Raw genomic sequence first — 16804 nt, 5'->3', positions numbered from 1 at the left:
TGACCACCAGTGCCTAAACACCCAAAGGATCCATTTATCCAGGGAATTTTCTGCCTGGGGTGGTTGGTTACAAGGCTCAGAATCCTTAAGAACACCCTGAGATTGAAATGAATTACTTTAAATATAAAAATGCAGGAGGTTTTCACCATTTTTTTCCTGGGATGTTTTGGGCTGGGAAAGCACATCCCAATCCTGCTGTTTCCCTTGGGAATTGAAGGAAATTGAAGGAAAAAGCTGTTCCTAAAGGAATTTCACTCTTCAAAGGTTTGCCTTTATTTTTCCATTCAAAATTAAAAACTGGGAATGTCAATTATTCCAATGGGAGGCTTTTCCTAACATTTTAATTCAATTTTCAGGAAGAAATTCAGCTTTAAGCTGAGCTTGCTTTTAAACCAGGCAGAGCAGGATTGAGTTTTCCAGGGAATTGAGTTCAGGATTATTTTTCTAGCTTTTCTTTTGGTGTTTTCCTCCTCTTTCCTATTTCCCAGCCCCATTTTTTTTTTCCTGTGGCAGCCCCAGCACAGCCAACATCTCAACCTCTGCATTCCCACCTGGAAAATGGAAGGAATTTTGGCCAAATTGATTTTTTTTAATCAATTACTGGATGATTTTGGATGATCTTTCACCACGTCCAACAATTTTGAAACCTTGGCTGTGCTGGTTAATCAGAATAATTTTATTAAACCCTTAAAAAAATTTAAATTTGGTATTAAAATTCCAGTTGTTTAGGCCTTAAATATTTGGATTGTTTTGAGTGTAATTCTAGCAAATATTAATCCCCATTTATTTCTCCCCTGGAGCTGCTGCAGGTGTTTCCCAGGAACATCCACACCCCAAATTTCTTTCCCTCAAATAACAAAAGAATAAACTGATGCTGCAAATTCTTTCAGTTTTCATCCCCTCAAGCTCCAGGGGTTCACCTGTCAATGTGGCACCATTTTTGGGGAACAAAACAGGTAAAAGGGACCCAAAAAAAAAAAACCCCTCTGGATTTCAGTGTAGTAGTGTAAATAGTTTATTTGATTTTTATGGCAGGAACAGACCAGGAAAGGAACGTGAACTGCTTTAGAAAACATTTCTAATCTTGCTAAAGAAGCAGATCTATGACTAGAAAAATATTAAAGAGAACATGCCAGCTTGGCTTTCATTTTGGGCTTTTATTAAAAAAATACCTTTGAGCTGCAGAAAATGAGATTTAGTGCTTATGCCCCGACAAGTGCTGAGATCTGAAATTCAAATGATCCAATTCTCTTTGATCTAAACTCTCATTCCAACAGTGGCATGTTCTCTTTAGCAGGTCAAGTACACAGTGCTGGAAATGCAAAACTTGGCAGTTTTTCAAGGAAGAAAAAAATTCCTGGAAATTGGTCAATGTGGTAACTCTGAGTCCCAAACTGTCCTTTTAGTTAAATATAAAAAACAAAAACTATAAGTTAAAATAACATTCAAGATTGTATAGCACAGGCTTGATGCATTTATTTCCTTTTAAACAATATTTACAATATTACCCAGAGGCTAAAGTGGGGAGGGGAGGGAGGGGAGAAAGTGTAAAAACCATAAAAAACTGCACCAATTTTGTAGCAAAATATCTGTACATTTAAAAACAGATTATCATATAACTACACATTATCCAAGGAAAAAAAAAAAAACAAAAAAAACCAAACCAAAACAAAACAGGGACCTTCACCAGTGGTTCACAGGAGCACAATGGAAAAGGGCAAAAGAAATTCAGTGGTTAAATACTATACAAGAAATTTTACAATGAACAGATGGATGAGCCCCGGGCAGGGGAAGCTGGAAGCAAAATGAGATTTGGGAAGGACCAAATTTCTCCTCAGTCCAGCTCTGCCCCAGCTCCTGCTGCTGCTGGCAGGGAGTGGGATCCATCCCCTGCTCCAGGGCACAGGGAGGGGCCCCAAAACAACCTCCTGGCCCTTTTTTAGGCCTGGAAAATGCCACGGACAACCCCAAACCTACCGGGAATTTCAGGCTGGGCTTCCCTTCCCTTCCACAGGAGCCTCAGCAGGGAATGGATCCCAGTGGGAATGTCTCAGGGCTGGGATCCCCCTGCCAGGAGCTGGACTGCAGTGGTCCTCAGAGCCTAATACTGATTACTGGCTGTTAATTGCTTAGTGCTAATTAATAAATAGGCTGTTATCCCTATGCTGCCTTCCAAAGCCCTGGAACATCCCCAAGCCCCACCTTGGGCTGGGGAGAGACCTCCTGTCCCATTCCTCTCCCTGGGCTGGGAAAAGGGCTGGGTTGTTATTAATGCCGTGTCCAGAAAGCCCTTAAATGTCTTTGTTTGTAGTTTTAATTTAAAAAGAGCTGTTAAGTGCAGCTGAAGGCTGGGCCCGCCCCTCGGCCCGGCATTAAAAGCCAAGCACATCCCAGTATTCCCAGTATTCCCAGTTTCCAACCAGTCAGGCCCCACTCTCACCACCCCAACCTCCCCCCATAAACCAACCCCTTTATTTTACATTTTGGTTACAAATCCTGCACACAGAGAGAGACACAGAGAGAGAGTCTTGGCCTCCAGAGAAACCCAACCCAACCCCAACCCTATTGCTTGGATCCGGCGGAGCAGGAACTTCCATTTCAGGCACTTGGCAGCGGAGAGAGAGAGAGAGAGCCCAGCTCCGGGCTGGGAACCCTCCCCAAGGTCCGTTTTCCCCTGGAAAAGGCCGTGTGGGGCGCGGAGGAGGCCGTGGGCATCGTCTGCTGCAGGGGACAGCTCACATGGCCAGCTCGGCGCCATTGGAGCGCAGCCCGTGCTCGTCGAAGCGGCGGCGGACGCTCCTCCTCAGCGCGTCGGCGCGGCGGTACGGCTGGTTCCGGAGATCTGCGGGGAGCCGCCCGTCAGCACGGACACACGGACACGCCACGGACACACGGACACGCAGGGAGAGGGGACAGCCCCGCTGGAAGCCAGTCAAAGCAGCTTGTGGAGGAAGGATGGGACAGAGAGAGAGAGAGGGCGGGAAGGATGGACGTGCCCCGACTACGCGCCCCAAGCGACCGGGTAATACTGGTGGGATCGGGGCGCTGCTGGGACCACGGGAATGGTGGTGTCCCCTATGGGAATGTCCCCTCACAAAGGCCACATTGACCCACTTTGAGGAGCTTTGAGGTGTTCCCTGTGTGTTCCCACATTCCTTCAAACACCAGAGCCAGAGGATGCTCCTCGCGGCAGGTGCGTGATGGGTTTAGGATCCCTACATCCCCTTTAGCACAAATTCATGGAGTCCTTCAGGTTGGCAAGGACCTCCATGGTTTAAAAGAGGTGCCCCTGGGTTGGGATTCTCCAGCTGCTTTCCATGGCTGGAGTGATGCTTCATCAGCCAAAGGAGGGGAGAGCTCGGGAGGGAACACTGAGCATGGGATGGATGGATGGATGGATGGATGGATGGATGGATGGATGGAAGAGGGAAAAGGCTGATGGATGTGATGGTGGAAGCCCATTAGAGGTGTCACAATGTGCTGTCACCTGTGCACCTACAACACTGAAGACAATTCTAGTTCAAATACTGGTCTCTTGGCCAAAAAAGTTTGTGGGACTGAGCAAATCCCTCAGGTTTCCTGGGTAACTTGTGTTGGGGGTTACAAAGACCTCCCAAACTTCTCAGCTCTCCCCTCTCCACAGCTGGAGCTGGAGATTGTCCACCTCATGCAGAACCCAAGTGTGGGACTGCCGTGCCTGGGGACAAAACTATTTTGGGCTGGACTTGAAGAGAAATGGCCAAAGCAGAGTGTGATGGTGGTCACCAACACCTGGGGACAAGATTATTTTGGGCTCAACCTGAATTCCAATGGCCAAAATGGAGTGTGAGGATTGTCACCAACCAAGAGCACTTGGGGACAAGACTGTTTTGGGCTCAGCTTGAGGACAAGTGGCCAAAACAGTGTGCTGATGGTCACCAGCCAACATCCTGTGGATCCCTGCACCTCCAGAGGTGAAAATCAGGGATCTGGGTCTCAACTGGCCTCGAGGGTCTCACCAGTATTAGCTCAGCCACATCTACCACCAGCTGCCTGGCACAGAGAGAGAGGAGGAAGCCAAGTAAAAAGTGATGCTTGCCAGCTCTGGGAATCCTCCACCACGGCTGTGCTAGAAGAAATCCTTACCCTCGAGTGAACATTGGGAAATTTAGTGATATTATTCTTCTTTAGGGCTAAACAGACAAAAAAAACAAAAAAAAACAACAACAAAAAAACAGAACACAAAAAAAATGATGGTTAAGTAAAAAAATGGGATGGAGAATGAAGAGCAAGTCAAGTCAGTGTTCAAACCTCCCAGGCAGGAAGCAGCAGGGGTTAGACAGGGCAGGAGGGACAGAGGCCAATCCCTACCCCAATTCCAAGCTGCTTTGAAGGTTGGCTCCAGCAAGAGAAGACAGAGAGAGAACCCGAAGAGCAAAGATCCATGAGGTGGGTTAGTCTGTGGGTTTATTGGCAGCACTGATGGAATCACACAGGAACAGGGGAAGGAGCACTGCTGCCTCCTTAAGCTGAGTCCTCAATGAGGACAGCAGTGCCCAGGGCCGTGCTGGGGTGGGGACACCACCATGGCAGTGCCTCAGTTCCATGCCAGCTTTGCCTCAGCACCATTCCCGTGGTTCTGCCCTGTATTCCCATGATTCCCAGCCCTGGGCACAGAGTCCAGGCTCAGTGAGAATTCCTGATTCCCCAGGAAATAAAGCTGGCATGGAACTGACATGGAATAAGAGAGTTAAACATGGATGTGAGTGACTGAACAAAGAGAGATTTCACCCCGCTGTCCCCCCCATGCAGCTGGACATGCAGGTGCTGGTTAGGAACCCCAAAGCCCCCCATGGGGGTTATCCCCAGCCAGAAGCCACCCCCAAGGCCATTCCCAAGGTCCATGCAGGCCAGAATCCCACTCTGAGGTGCCACATGCACGGCACCCCCGAGGTGACAACGAGCCAAGTGAGCTGTCACTGCTCGGGCTCCTCAGGAGCCTCATCCCAGTGAGTCCCACCCGGCTGTTCTATGGGACAAGGACAGCCCCATGGCATGGGATGGGATGGGATGGATGAAGAGGACGTGCAACAGAGGGGACACCACTACATCAGGAGGACGCTGGACACCACTACACACTCGACAGTCACAAAGATTCCTGGCTGAGATCCACACAAACAAAGTGGCAAAAAAAAAAAAAAAACTCTACAGCGACCTTCCTGGTTTCTAAGAGCGTCAGGTGTGAGAGAGGGAGGGTTTAGTAATGGAATTCCTCAGGGACAACGGGGTCGCAGAAGAAGCGAGAGCCGCGCTTGGCGCTTCGGGCGGTGAAGGGCACCGTCTTCAGCACTGCATGGGAACAACAACAGCCACACACACCCTGAGATCAGCTCTGCATGGGAACAACAACAACAGCCACACACACCCTGAGATCAGCTCTGCATGGGAACAACAACAACAGCCACACACACCCTGAGATCAGCTCTGCATGGGAACAACAACAGCCACACACCCTGAGATCAGCTCTGCATGGGAACAACAACAGCCACACACCCTGAGATCAGCTCTGCATGGGAACAGCCACACACACCCTGAGATCAGCTCTGCATGGGAACAACAACAGCCACACACACCCTGAGATCAGCTCTGCATGGGAACAACAACAGCCACACACACCCTGAGATCAGCTCTGCATGGGAACAACAACAGCCACACACACCCTGAGATCAGCTCTGCATGGGAACAACAACAGCCACACACACCCTGAGATCAGCTCTGCATGGGAACAACAACAGCCACACACACCACAGTCAGCACTGCATGGGAACAACAACAGCCACACACACCCTGAGATCAGCTCTGCATGGGAACAACAACAGCCACACACACCCTGAGATCAGCTCTGCATGGGAACAACAGCCACACACACCCTGAGATCAGCTCTGCATGGGAACAACAGCCACACACACCCTGAGATCAGCTCTGCATGGGAACAACAACAACAGCCACACACACCCTGAGATCAGCTCTGCATGGGAACAACAACAGCCACACACACACCACGGTCAGCACTGCCCTGGGACACAGGGACATCTCCAGGCTGCTCCTCACTGCCCTTGGCACAAGTTCCTCATCAGCCTTCAGGAGATGTTTCATCCACTCAGCCTGGTTTGGGTTGGATCTTAAATTCATCTAATCTCAGCCCTGCCATGGGCAGGGACATCTTCCACTGTCCCAGGGTGCTCCAACCTGGCCTGGGGCACTGCCAGGGATCCAGGGGCAGCCACAGCTCCTCTGGGCAATCTGTGCCTGGGCTTCCTCACCCTCACAGCCAGGAATTCCTTCCCAATCCCTGATCTTTCCTTCATCTTAAAGCCATTCCCCCATGGTCTCCAATAAAATTATTCCCTTGAAGAACTTGCTTTAAGGTGTGCAATGGGTTTGTGGGAAGACCTTGGTGTTGGGGATGATTTGGGTTGGAAGGGACCTTAAATCCCATCCAGTCCTACCCCTGCCATGGCAGGGACACCTCCCATATCCCAGGGTGCTCCAAGCCCTGTCCAGCCTGGCCTGGAGCACTCCCAGGGATGGGGAGGTGCAGGATTTACTGAGACATCCCCAGGGATGGGGAGGTGCAGGATTTACTGAGACATCCCCAGGGATGGGGAGGTGCAGGATTTACTGAGACATCCCCAGGGATGGGGAGGTGCAGGATTTACTGGGACATCCCCAGGGATGGGGAGGTGCAGGATTTACTGGGACATCCCCAGGGATGAGGAGGTGACCTTGGTCCTACCTGACCTTCCATTCCTGACCTTTCCTCCTCCTCTGTGGCTTGAGGCCCCAAATGGGCAAATCCAGGCAGAAGGGCACAGGGAATGTTTAACTGGAGCCTGGCACTCTCTCCCTGGATGGTTTTTCCACAGGGGAGGGTGTCTGCCAGGCAATCTGTTCCTCCCACAGAGCAGGAGAAGCATTTTTCCAATTAAACTAAGTCCCAGGAGCCCGGAGGAGTTGTGGAAGCAATGCCAGGTTGGGTATTATTGCCACCCTGCCCTTTCAATGAGGAATGTTATCTCAGGGCCATTAATCCAGGGTAAAAGGAGTTGGGAAAGCTTCACACACTTCATCCAGTGGGGCAAAAATTCCCTGGCTTTCCTTAGTCAGGGGTCAAACAGCTCTCCTGCCCTTCTGCAGGAGAAACTCCTGTGGAAAACTTCCAGGAGCAGTTGGCGAAGATTTTTTTTGGGGAGTTCTGTGCAAGGAAATGGAGTTTGTGAAGCTCCTGAGGCGTGAAATCATTTTCCTTCCACACCACAGGTGAAAAAAAGTGTGGAAAACTCCCAGTTCTGCAATCCCAGAAGCTGGAAGCGTTAGAAAGGATGGAATTCCTGGGAAAGATGCACTTCAGGTGGCTCTTTTCATCAGCAAATATTTGCAGCCAAGTCCTGCCTGTGCCTGGCTGCACCAGGGGCTGTGTCCCTTCCCTCTGGGATCAGCAGGAAAACCTGGAGCACTCTGGGGTCACTGGTGCTGACTGAAGGATTTCTGGGATCAATCCTAATGAAAACAGAGGCTCTTCACCCTGCCACTGATCCCATTTGTGGGCAGAAGGAAAAAGGCACCTGGGGCAGATCCCAGGAGCAGCTGCTGGGATCAGACACCCCCTGCCTGCTCTAAACCCCTGGGGATGTCCCCACAAGCTGCAAGAGAAGGAGCAGAACCTCCTGGATTTGCTCCACACCACCAAAGCAACACCCTCAGGAGGAGACAAAGCCCTGGAGCAGCAAGTGGGCAGATCAGATCCCCTGTTGCTCCTGAGGCTGGAATTCCCAACTGGGGGGCAGATCCCCCTGTTGCTGTTCCTGAGGCTGGAATTCCCAACTGGGGGGCAGATCCCCCTGTTGCTGAGGCTGGAATTCCCAACTGAGGCTGGAATTCCCAGCTAGGGGGGCACAGATCCCCCTGCTGTTCCTGGGGCTAGAATTCCCAACTGATGCTGGCATTCCCATCTGGGGCACAGCTCCCCTGTATTCCCAATCCTGGCACCCCAGGCTGGCAGGGGGTACCTGTGATGATGTCCTCGATGGCCCCGTCCTTGCCCTCGTAGACGTGCCGGTTGTCCTTGACCTGCCGGCGCCGCAGCTCCGCGATCAGCTCCTGCTGCTGCCGCTTGCTCTTGTGGGAAGGGGACTGGGAACAGGCACAGGGATGGTCAGGATGGAGCTCCAGCTCTCCTGGCCTTCTCCCTGAGCCTCACCCAGCCAGGCATCCCCCCCAGTCCCACCAGAACTGCCATTCCCAGCCCGTGTGCTGCTTGCTCCCGCTCCATGGAGAAGTCAGGGAAAAATAAAGTTTATCTTTATCCTCTTATCCAGGGAAGGATAAAGTTTATCTCCTGGAAATACTGACAAGACAACTTTCCACCTATTTAAGTTTTCCTGAATTCTGCAGATTTCCAAAGCAGCAGAACACTGTAATTTCCCCAGCCTATCCCAGTTCCCTCCATAAAAATTTCCAGGCTCTTTTTAGGCAACTGCAATTCCTCACACAGAACCTGAGGATTCTGAAGATCAGGAACATGGTCCCACTGGAAGTTGTATTTGTCCCATACCTTTTGGTCCTGTTGCTCCATCAGTGCTTCTTGCTCCATGAGTTTTTCCATTAAGGCCTGCTCCTGCTTTTTCCTCAGCTCGTTCTCTTCCTCTGCTTGCTGTTTGTGAGAAAATCCACGGGTTAGAGACTCCAGGGGAGCCAGGGGGGAATGGGAACTGGGACACCATGGGGGGTGTCTGAGGGAGGGAGAGGGGAAGGAGAAAGAAGAAAGGAAGAAAGAAGAAAGGAAAAAAGAGAAGGAAAAAGGAGGAGGAGAAAGGAGAAGGAGGAAAAGAGAAGGAGGAGGAAAGAGGAGGAGAAAGACAAGGAGGAAAAGAAAAGGAGGAGAAAGAGGAGGAGAAGAGTATAGGAGAAGAAGTGGGGGGAGGACAAAGGATGAGGAGAAAGAGAAAGGAGAAAAAGGAACAAGAAAAGAAGAAAAAAAGGAGAAAGGAGAAAGGAGAAGGAGGAAAAAAGAAGAGGGGGAGGAAAAGAAGAGAAGGCTGAAAAGGAGGACAAAGAGGATGATGAGGAAGAGAAAGAGAAATAGAAGAGGAGGAGGAGGAGGAGGAAGAAGAAAAGGAGGAGGAGGAAGAAGAGGAGGAGAAGGAATCTCTGGTTTACCTTGTAGGCCTTCACAAAGCGGACAAACACCGGGAAGAAGACCGAGGGCGGGGTTGTCTTGGGATTCTCCCCAAAATACTTCACAGCATCATCAAAGGCATCCTGCAACAGGCCCAGGCAGCCTCAGTGCCCTGCACACCCTGCCAGGCACCCCCAGCACCCCACAGGAACACAGCCCACCCCTGGGCGTCACCCCCTCCCCACAAATCAGGAACACACAGGTACCTGGGCGATTTTGGCATCATCCTGGAGCTTCTTGAGCTTGCCCTCGTTGCTCTGGATGAAGTCCTTGAGCATGGTGTTGTGGTCGTGCATGGTGTACTCACGTTTGGTCAGCTCCAGGCCCCGCTGCAGCTCCTTCACGTCCAGCAGGACGTTCTCCAGGGACACTGGGAGGTGACAGGGGGATTCTGAGTGTGCCAGCCCTGCCAGGAATGCAGGAGAGCAGGGCAGGGCAGGGCAGGGGCTGTACCTGCTGCTGCCTTCTCCACATAGTGCAGCTCGTTGTAGAACAGGGCCACGTGCTGGTACTTCTCCTTCACCACGTTGGAGATGTAGTGCAGCAGGGTCTGCTTCCTGTCCGTGGACTTTGTCTCCAGCAGCTGGGGAGGGCAGGGACAGAGGGGTGGGCAGCTGGGACAGGCCCCAGGCACAGGGATTCCAGCATGTTTTCCGTGCTGGGAAACACCAATGGAGTCCCCCAGCAGCCACTTGGGTCACCACAACCCCCTAAAGGGTCACAGGGTTGGGATAGAGAAGCTGGAGAATTGGGAAAGGGTTTGGGGGTGATGGACATGAATCCAGGGGTGCCCCAGGGGTGGGCAAGAGGCCCCTGGGCAGGGCCTGTCCCTGTGCTGGCACTGCTGGGACACCTCCAGGGCTGGGGACAGCTCTGGGACAAGGGGGGGACACTGAGGGGCTGGAGAGTGGCCAGGGATGGGAACTGAGCTGGGAAAGGGCTGGAGAATTCCTGAGGGAGCTGGGAAAGGGCTGGAGAATTCCTGAGGGAGATGGGAAAGGGCTGGAGAATTCCTGAGGGAGCTGGGAAGGGGCTGAGCCTGGAGAAAAGGAGGATCCAGAGGGATCTTTTCCCTCTCTGGAATTCCCTGCCAGGAGGGCACAGCCGGGGGGGATTTGGGATCTGCTCCAGGGAACAGGGACAGGAGGAGAGGGAACGGCCTCAGGCTGGGCCAGGGGAGCTCAGGGGGGACATTTGGGACAATTCCATCAGGAAAAGGGGCTCAGGTGGAATCCCCATCCCTGCAGGGATTTCCCAGCCCTGTGGATGTGACACTGGGGACACGGGGCAGTGCTGGGGATGGTTGGACTCCGTGATCTTGGAAGGTTTTTCCAGCCTCAGGAACTCCACAGCTCTAATCCCCAGCTGTGTGTGCCCAAACACATCCCTGCTTCTCTTACCAGGTCTAAACTCTGCAGTTTAAATCCATACACAGCCCCTCGTTTGCTGCTGTTCATGTAATTCCCAAGGGCCAGGATGATCTGCCAGGATGAAACAGAGCAGAGCATGAATTCTCAGGACACATCCCTGCAGGTTTGGACAGCCCTGGAAGGAGAGCTGAGATCAGACCCACCTCCAGGATCTTCTTCAGTTTTTGGGATGACTTTATGGAGACAGAGGCAGCGATGATGGCGTGGAGTTGCTGTGGGGAAACACGGGGAGAGCTTTGGTTAATGCACATCCAGCCAGGGGGAAAATTAACATCCAAACACTCACATCCTGAACAAAAACCTTCCTTGTTTTCATCCATCCCCACCATGGGACAGAGCATGGATGTCCCTCTGTCCATGCAGACAGAATGGGAATGTTCCCCTGGAGAGGGACTGGGGACAAGGGCTGCAGGGACAGGACACAGGGAATGGCTTCCCACTGGGAAAGGGGAGATTTGGATGGGATTTTGGGAAGGAATTCCTGGCTGGGCTGGAATTCCCAGATTTGCTGTGGCTGCCCCTGGATCCCTGGAAGTGTCCAAAGGCTGGACAATGGGGCTTGGAGAACCCTGGGACAGTGGGAGGTGTCTCTGCTCATGGCAGGGGTTGGAATGGGAATAAGGGAAAATCCCTTCTTTTCCCTGAGATTCTGTGAATGTTCCCCTGCCCTCACACTCCAGAATTCCAAACCCTTCATTTGCCTGCCACACTGACCCCCTCAGATGTAAATGAGGATTTACAGTCCAACCCTTACAGCTGTCCCAGTGTTCCAGGCTGGATGGGACACAATTCCAAGAGTTAACTCTTCCCAACAATATTCCTTTGAGGGTGCTGGAGCTCCCCAGGGAATGGTGACATTCCTAAGGCTGCCAGAACTCCAAGAGCTTTGCACATTGCTCCCAGAGAATGTTATCTCAGGGCCATTAATCAAGGTTAAAAGGAGTTGGAAAAGCTTCACACACTTCATCCAGTTGGGCAAAAATTCCCTGGCTCTCCTTAGTCAGGGGTCAAACAGCTCTCCTGCCCTTCTGCAGGAGAAACTCCTGTGGAAAACTTCCAGGAGCAGTTGGCAAAGACTTTTTTCGGGGGGGGAGTTCTGTGCAAGGAAATGGAGTTTGTGAAATCATTTTCCTTCCACACTACAGGTGAAAAAAGTGTGGAAAACTCCTAGTTCTGCAATCCCAAAAGCTGGAAGTGTTAAAAGGATTGAATTTTCGGAAAGATGCAGTTCAGGTGGCTCTTTTCATCAGCAAATATTTGCAGCCAAGCCCTGCCTGTGCCAGGGGCTGTCCTGGGCAGGTGTGGGGGTGTCTGTGCAGGGGTTGGATCCCTGATCCCGTGGGTCCCCCCAGCCCTGGCCATTCCCAGCCCCACTGACCGGGGTCAGCATCTGGATGCTCTCGGCGAAGTTCCCGATGAAGGCCATGATGGTCATTTTCTGCATCAGCCTCTCGATCTTGCTGAACTGCATCATGAACCTGTCCTCGTCCGACAGGTTCTCCAGGGGCTTCCTCTCCCTCTCGTAGAGCCTCAGCACCTTCACCTCGTTCTCTGTGGGCAGGAACCGCATCAGGCACTCCACGAAATCCACCGGCAGCGTCTTCAGGTCAAACCTGCGGGAAACACCGGGAAAAGGGGCTGGGACAGAGCTCAGCCAGGCCAGGGATGTGCCTCAGCCAGGGGGAAAATTAACATCCAAACACATCCTGAACAAAAACTTTCCTGGTTTTCATCCCCACCATGGGATAGAGCATGTCCTTCTGTCCTTGGGGACAGAGTGGGAATGTTCCCCTGGAGAAGGGAAGGCTCCAGGCAGAGCTGGGAATGTTCCCCTGGAGAAGGGAAGGCTCCAGGCAGAGCTGGGAATGTTCCCCTGGAGAAGGGAAGGCTCCAGGCAGAGCTGGGAATGTTCCCCTGGAGAAGGGAAGGCTCCAGGCAGAGCTGGGAATGTTCCCCTGGAGAAGGGAAGGCTCCAGGCAGAGCTCAGAGCCCCTGGCAGGGCCTGAAGGGGCTCCAGGAGAGCTGCAGAGGGACTGGGGACAAGGGCTGGAGGGACAGGACACAGGGAATGGCTTCCCACTGCCAACCCCAAACCATTTCCACTGGCTGTCAACTCCAAACCATTTCCAGTAACTGCCAGCCCCAAACCATTGCCAGTAACTGCCCACCCCAAACCCTTTCCCAGCACTCCCTTTGATCCCCAGGCCGGGCTCTTTGCTGCACTCACACGTGGATGGCTTTGCAGATCTCATCGGCCGTTTTCCCGGCTTTCCGCAGGGTGATGGCCAAATTCTTGGCTCTATTGGCATCCAGCAGCGTGACTTTGTTGGATCCTTTCTGAGGGATCTTCTGCTTGCTGGAAGTCAGATCCATGGCTGGGCCCTGGGCTTTCGTTTTGAAGATCTCCTCAAATTCATCCACGTTTAGATCCTGGAAAGGAAAGGAGAAGATTTAACCTGCAGGGAACACCAAACCAAAGGAAAGGAGAGGATTTATCCTGCAGGGAACACCAAACCCTGACCCAGAAGTGCAGGAAAAGTGTTGTGGTGGCCGAGACTGGATCATGGAATCATGGAGTGCTTTGCGTTGGAATCTTAAAGCTCATCCCAATTCTACCCCCTGCTATGGGCAGGGACACCTTCTCCTAGCCCAGGTTTTTCCAACCCTGTCCAGCCTGGCTTGGGAATGCACAGAGTTCTGTCAGAGGCTGAGGGATGGAAATCTGGCCAGATCCCAGAAATCCAGCCCCAAACAGCTCTGCACATGTTCAGAAATTCAGGAAACACTTGTGAGCACTGGTGCTTTATCCAGCCATGGATGAAACATCCATGGGAGCATCCAGGACCTGGAATGAGCCTTTCCCAAGGTCACTGCTGGGCCTTATCCCTGCAGAGATATTCCCTGACAGGAAGGGGGCAGCCAGCTCTGCTCCTGGGGAACAGCAGGACAGGAAATGGGATCAGGTTGCTCCAGCAGAGGTTTGGCTGGATATTGGGAATATTTCCTCCTGGTAAATGTGGTCACACACTGGGAAGAGCTGGACCCCCATTCCTGGAGGGATTTAACCCCCACCTGGGGGAACGTGGGGCACTGCTGGGCTGGGTGCTCTGAGAGGCTTTTCCAGGCCAGCCCTTGCAGGATTCCCTGTTTTCCTGGAGCAGGGAGGGGCAGGCAGTACCTCGAGGATGCGCTCGTCGTCGATCTCGTTGAAGACGGTGCCGTTGATCTGGTTGGGCTTCAGGGCCACCCAGTTGAAGACGGGCATGCGGAACTTGGTCTTGATGGGCTTCTTGATCTTCACAGCTGGGGACAGGGCATGGAGAATCCCTGAAGAGCTGCCTGGGAACGCCCCAGTGCAGCTCCCCAGGTGGGATTCGGCACTTGGAGCAGAGCTGGGCAAATTTAATTATCCCATTGGGATCCTGGGGAGGTGTTGCTGCCTCCAGAGCTGCTGGAGAGGGGAATCCCAGCCCTGAGCAGGACAGCACCAACCCCCAGGGCTCTGCAAACTCCCCACAGGGAAATCTGGGATTGATTTCAACCCCCAGGCTCTGGGTAATTCCACGGAAAAGGGGGAGAGTGGCACAAATAGGGGACAAGAAGGGAAAAAAAGCCCCGTTCCAAAGGTTTTGGGAAACGGGATTTGGGGAAAGTGCAGTGGGAGCACCTTCTCTGCAGGTTTGAGTTTCAAGGCCAAAGGGGCTGAGCTGCAGCAAAGCTGGGCTTTAACAGGGCTTTAAAACCAGGTTTTAATTCCTGTGCTGAGCAAACCCAGCGAATCCGAGTCATTTGGGAACTTTGGAGTAATTTAGGAATTTAAACAGAGGAGCTGTGAAAATGAAACCTGGAAATGAGGCCTGACTGAGCAAGGGAATAATCCTATTCCTATTCCTATTCCTATTCCCATCCTATTCCTATTCATATTCCTATTCCCATCCTATTCCTATTCATATTCCTATTCCCATCCTATTCCTATCCCCAGTCCTATTCCCATTCCCACTCTCAATCCGTTCAATCTGGACACCACATGAATAATTCCCATAATCCAGTTCCAATTTCTTTTCTCTTACACGAGAACACAAATTCATTCCTTGCTACAAAATCAATTAAAGTTCATCAATCAAAAAAATTAAGTAAAGTCCATCAATCAACCTTTTGTTCCTGAATTATTTCCCAAAACAATGTGATAAACATGGAACAGAAATCCCAGTCCTGCAGTGCTGGACACCAAGGGGATAACAGGGAATACACAGAATATTCCAGTGGGAATTGTATTTATCCAACTTGTGCTCATCTACACTAAAAACAGGGTTTTGCTCTCTGCTTCATTGATGGGGTTACTAAAAATAATTCCTAAAATAAAAGAAGGAACAGCTTTGAACACCCGTGGCAAAAGGAATTTTCTACTTGGAATGGATAATTAACTGCTCCTGGGTTATTCCAGGACAGGGAAGGCAGGAATTCAGATTCAGATTCAGAAACCTTCCCGAGCTCTGGGTGCCCAAATCCCAAGGGTTGGCTCTGACCTCCCCCTGCCCATCCCCTGGAGCCCCCCAGGTGCCCCTGGACTCCCCAGGACACAGGGAATGCTGGAATAAGGAATACTTAGCAGGAAGGAACCTACAGAAGAGCTTGATGGGCCCATCTTAGCAGGAAGCAGAAGGAACAGAGAAAAAAAGTGTTAGGAAAGGTCAGAAAAGCAGCATTTGTTATTTCCCAGCTCCCCTCGGCCCCACAGCCTTCCTGCCCTGGGAATGCTCCTTCCTGTGGAGTCACTGCATCCACAAAAGGCACTTCCAGTCCCATTCCCTTGGAATTCCCACTGAAAAATGGGATCTGCAGCTCCACAGCCACATCCTGAGGGACCAGCCCTCCCTTTGGGGATTTTATTTTCCTACAAAACATCCTGGGACACTCTGGATCCAGGATGCTTTTTTATCTTCCAAAGGACCTTCAAAGGCCTGAATATTTAATTCGATTTTTTTGTCTTTAACAAAGCTCTTAATGAGAGTTTCTTTCTTTGGATTTGGAGTCGTAAGGAGCTCTGGAGCTTTCTGGGGACACCCCTGAGCTCTCAGTCACTCCCTGAGACACCTGGCAGGAGGCTGGGACAGAAACAGGGGTAAAGATGGGCAGGAGATTGTTCTTCCTTCCAAAAAAATTCCCCAAATTTTGCCTTTTCTTTTCAAAATTCCACAAAAGAAAAATTCCCAAATTTCACCTTTTCTTCCCAAATTTCCACAAAAAAAAAAAAAAAAGAAGCCAGGCACAATTCTCAAATTTTGCACAGATATTTCTTCTCAGAAGAAACCAACACCATACTCTGTCAAAGTCAAAAATACGGCCCTGTTTATAAAACTCAATTTTGGTGTGAGTTTTGTCCCACTGGACAACCCAACCCTTCCAGCCCAAACCCAAACCCTCGGGCTGATAAATCTCAGGGATTTATCAGTTTGGGCTGGCAGTGACATGGAGGATTATCCTGTTCCCCCATCCCAGGCTGCTCCAAGCCCACCTTGGGCAGGGAACGAGCCGACCTTCAGTGACGCACCCACAACTTCTCCGGGCAACCCAGGAAAGCTCCTTCCTTGTTCCCACTCCTCATTCCAACCCCAGAGAGGAGCAGTGGGATTTATTTAGGGGAGCTGAGGGGGCTTTACCTGCCAAGCCAGAGTTGAAGACCACGGTGGGTGAGGCTGTGCCGGGCAGGGGGGGAGCGGAGGGGGGTGGTGGAGGAGCTGCAGGAGCCGCGTCCGGAGCTGGGCCAGGCAGAGGAGGAGGAGGAGGAGGAGGAGGAGGAGGAGGAGGAGGAGGAGGAGGAGGTGGCACAGGCACTGCCACGGGGCCGTTGGGCACTGTGGGGTGGAGAGAAAATTGAGTTACGATGGGGTAACTCCATTAGTTACCACAGAAGGGCTCAAAGAAAGAGTCACAACATCCCCCCTGATTGTTCCCTCCCAGCAGTGTAGGATGGAGGGAAAATGGGGTTTTTCATTGGGGTGAAGGGGCTCAAAGAGCCACAACATTGCCCCAGTGTCCTCTCCCCATATTGTGGGATGGAGGGAAAATGGAGTTTTACAGAGGGGTGAAGGGGCTCAAAGAAAGTCAGAACATTGCCCTGATGTCCCTCCCCACATTGTGGAATGGAGGGAAAATG

General features: G+C 51.7%; 1 protein-coding gene across 4 annotated transcripts in view; it reads right to left on the bottom strand.

The window, feature by feature from the left end:
• Nucleotides 1–5: 5 nt before the first annotated feature.
• FMNL2 (formin like 2) overlaps nucleotides 6–16804 on the bottom strand; it is a gene marked incomplete at its 5' end in the record, with an annotated part of 112196 nt that continues 95397 nt past the window's right edge. For 2 of the 4 annotated variants that reach the window (XM_083864802.1, XM_083864805.1), the window contains 12 exons: nucleotides 3283–4172; nucleotides 8049–8172; nucleotides 8594–8692; nucleotides 9199–9300; nucleotides 9424–9587; nucleotides 9671–9800; nucleotides 10618–10698; nucleotides 10791–10859; nucleotides 12026–12260; nucleotides 12875–13077; nucleotides 13826–13950; nucleotides 16308–16502. In XM_083864802.1, the coding sequence (XP_083720928.1) occupies nucleotides 4009–4172; nucleotides 8049–8172; nucleotides 8594–8692; nucleotides 9199–9300; nucleotides 9424–9587; nucleotides 9671–9800; nucleotides 10618–10698; nucleotides 10791–10859; nucleotides 12026–12260; nucleotides 12875–13077; nucleotides 13826–13950; nucleotides 16308–16502 (1691 nt within the window). In that variant the 3' untranslated portion in view covers nucleotides 3283–4008. Of the gene's footprint in view, nucleotides 2843–3282; nucleotides 4173–8048; nucleotides 8173–8593; nucleotides 8693–9198; nucleotides 9301–9423; nucleotides 9588–9670; nucleotides 9801–10617; nucleotides 10699–10790; nucleotides 10860–12025; nucleotides 12261–12874; nucleotides 13078–13825; nucleotides 13951–16307; nucleotides 16503–16804 lie in introns of those variants that run through there. The other 2 variants (XM_083864804.1, XM_083864803.1) reach the window with 2 other exon arrangements.

This window comes from Zosterops lateralis, assembly GCF_965231275.1.
Source record: "Zosterops lateralis genome assembly, chromosome: 7".
In the NCBI taxonomy this organism is placed as follows: domain Eukaryota; kingdom Metazoa; phylum Chordata; class Aves; order Passeriformes; family Zosteropidae; genus Zosterops; species Zosterops lateralis.
The sequence above is the reverse complement of the archived record's forward strand: the minus strand, read 5'-3'. Positions and strand labels throughout refer to the sequence as shown.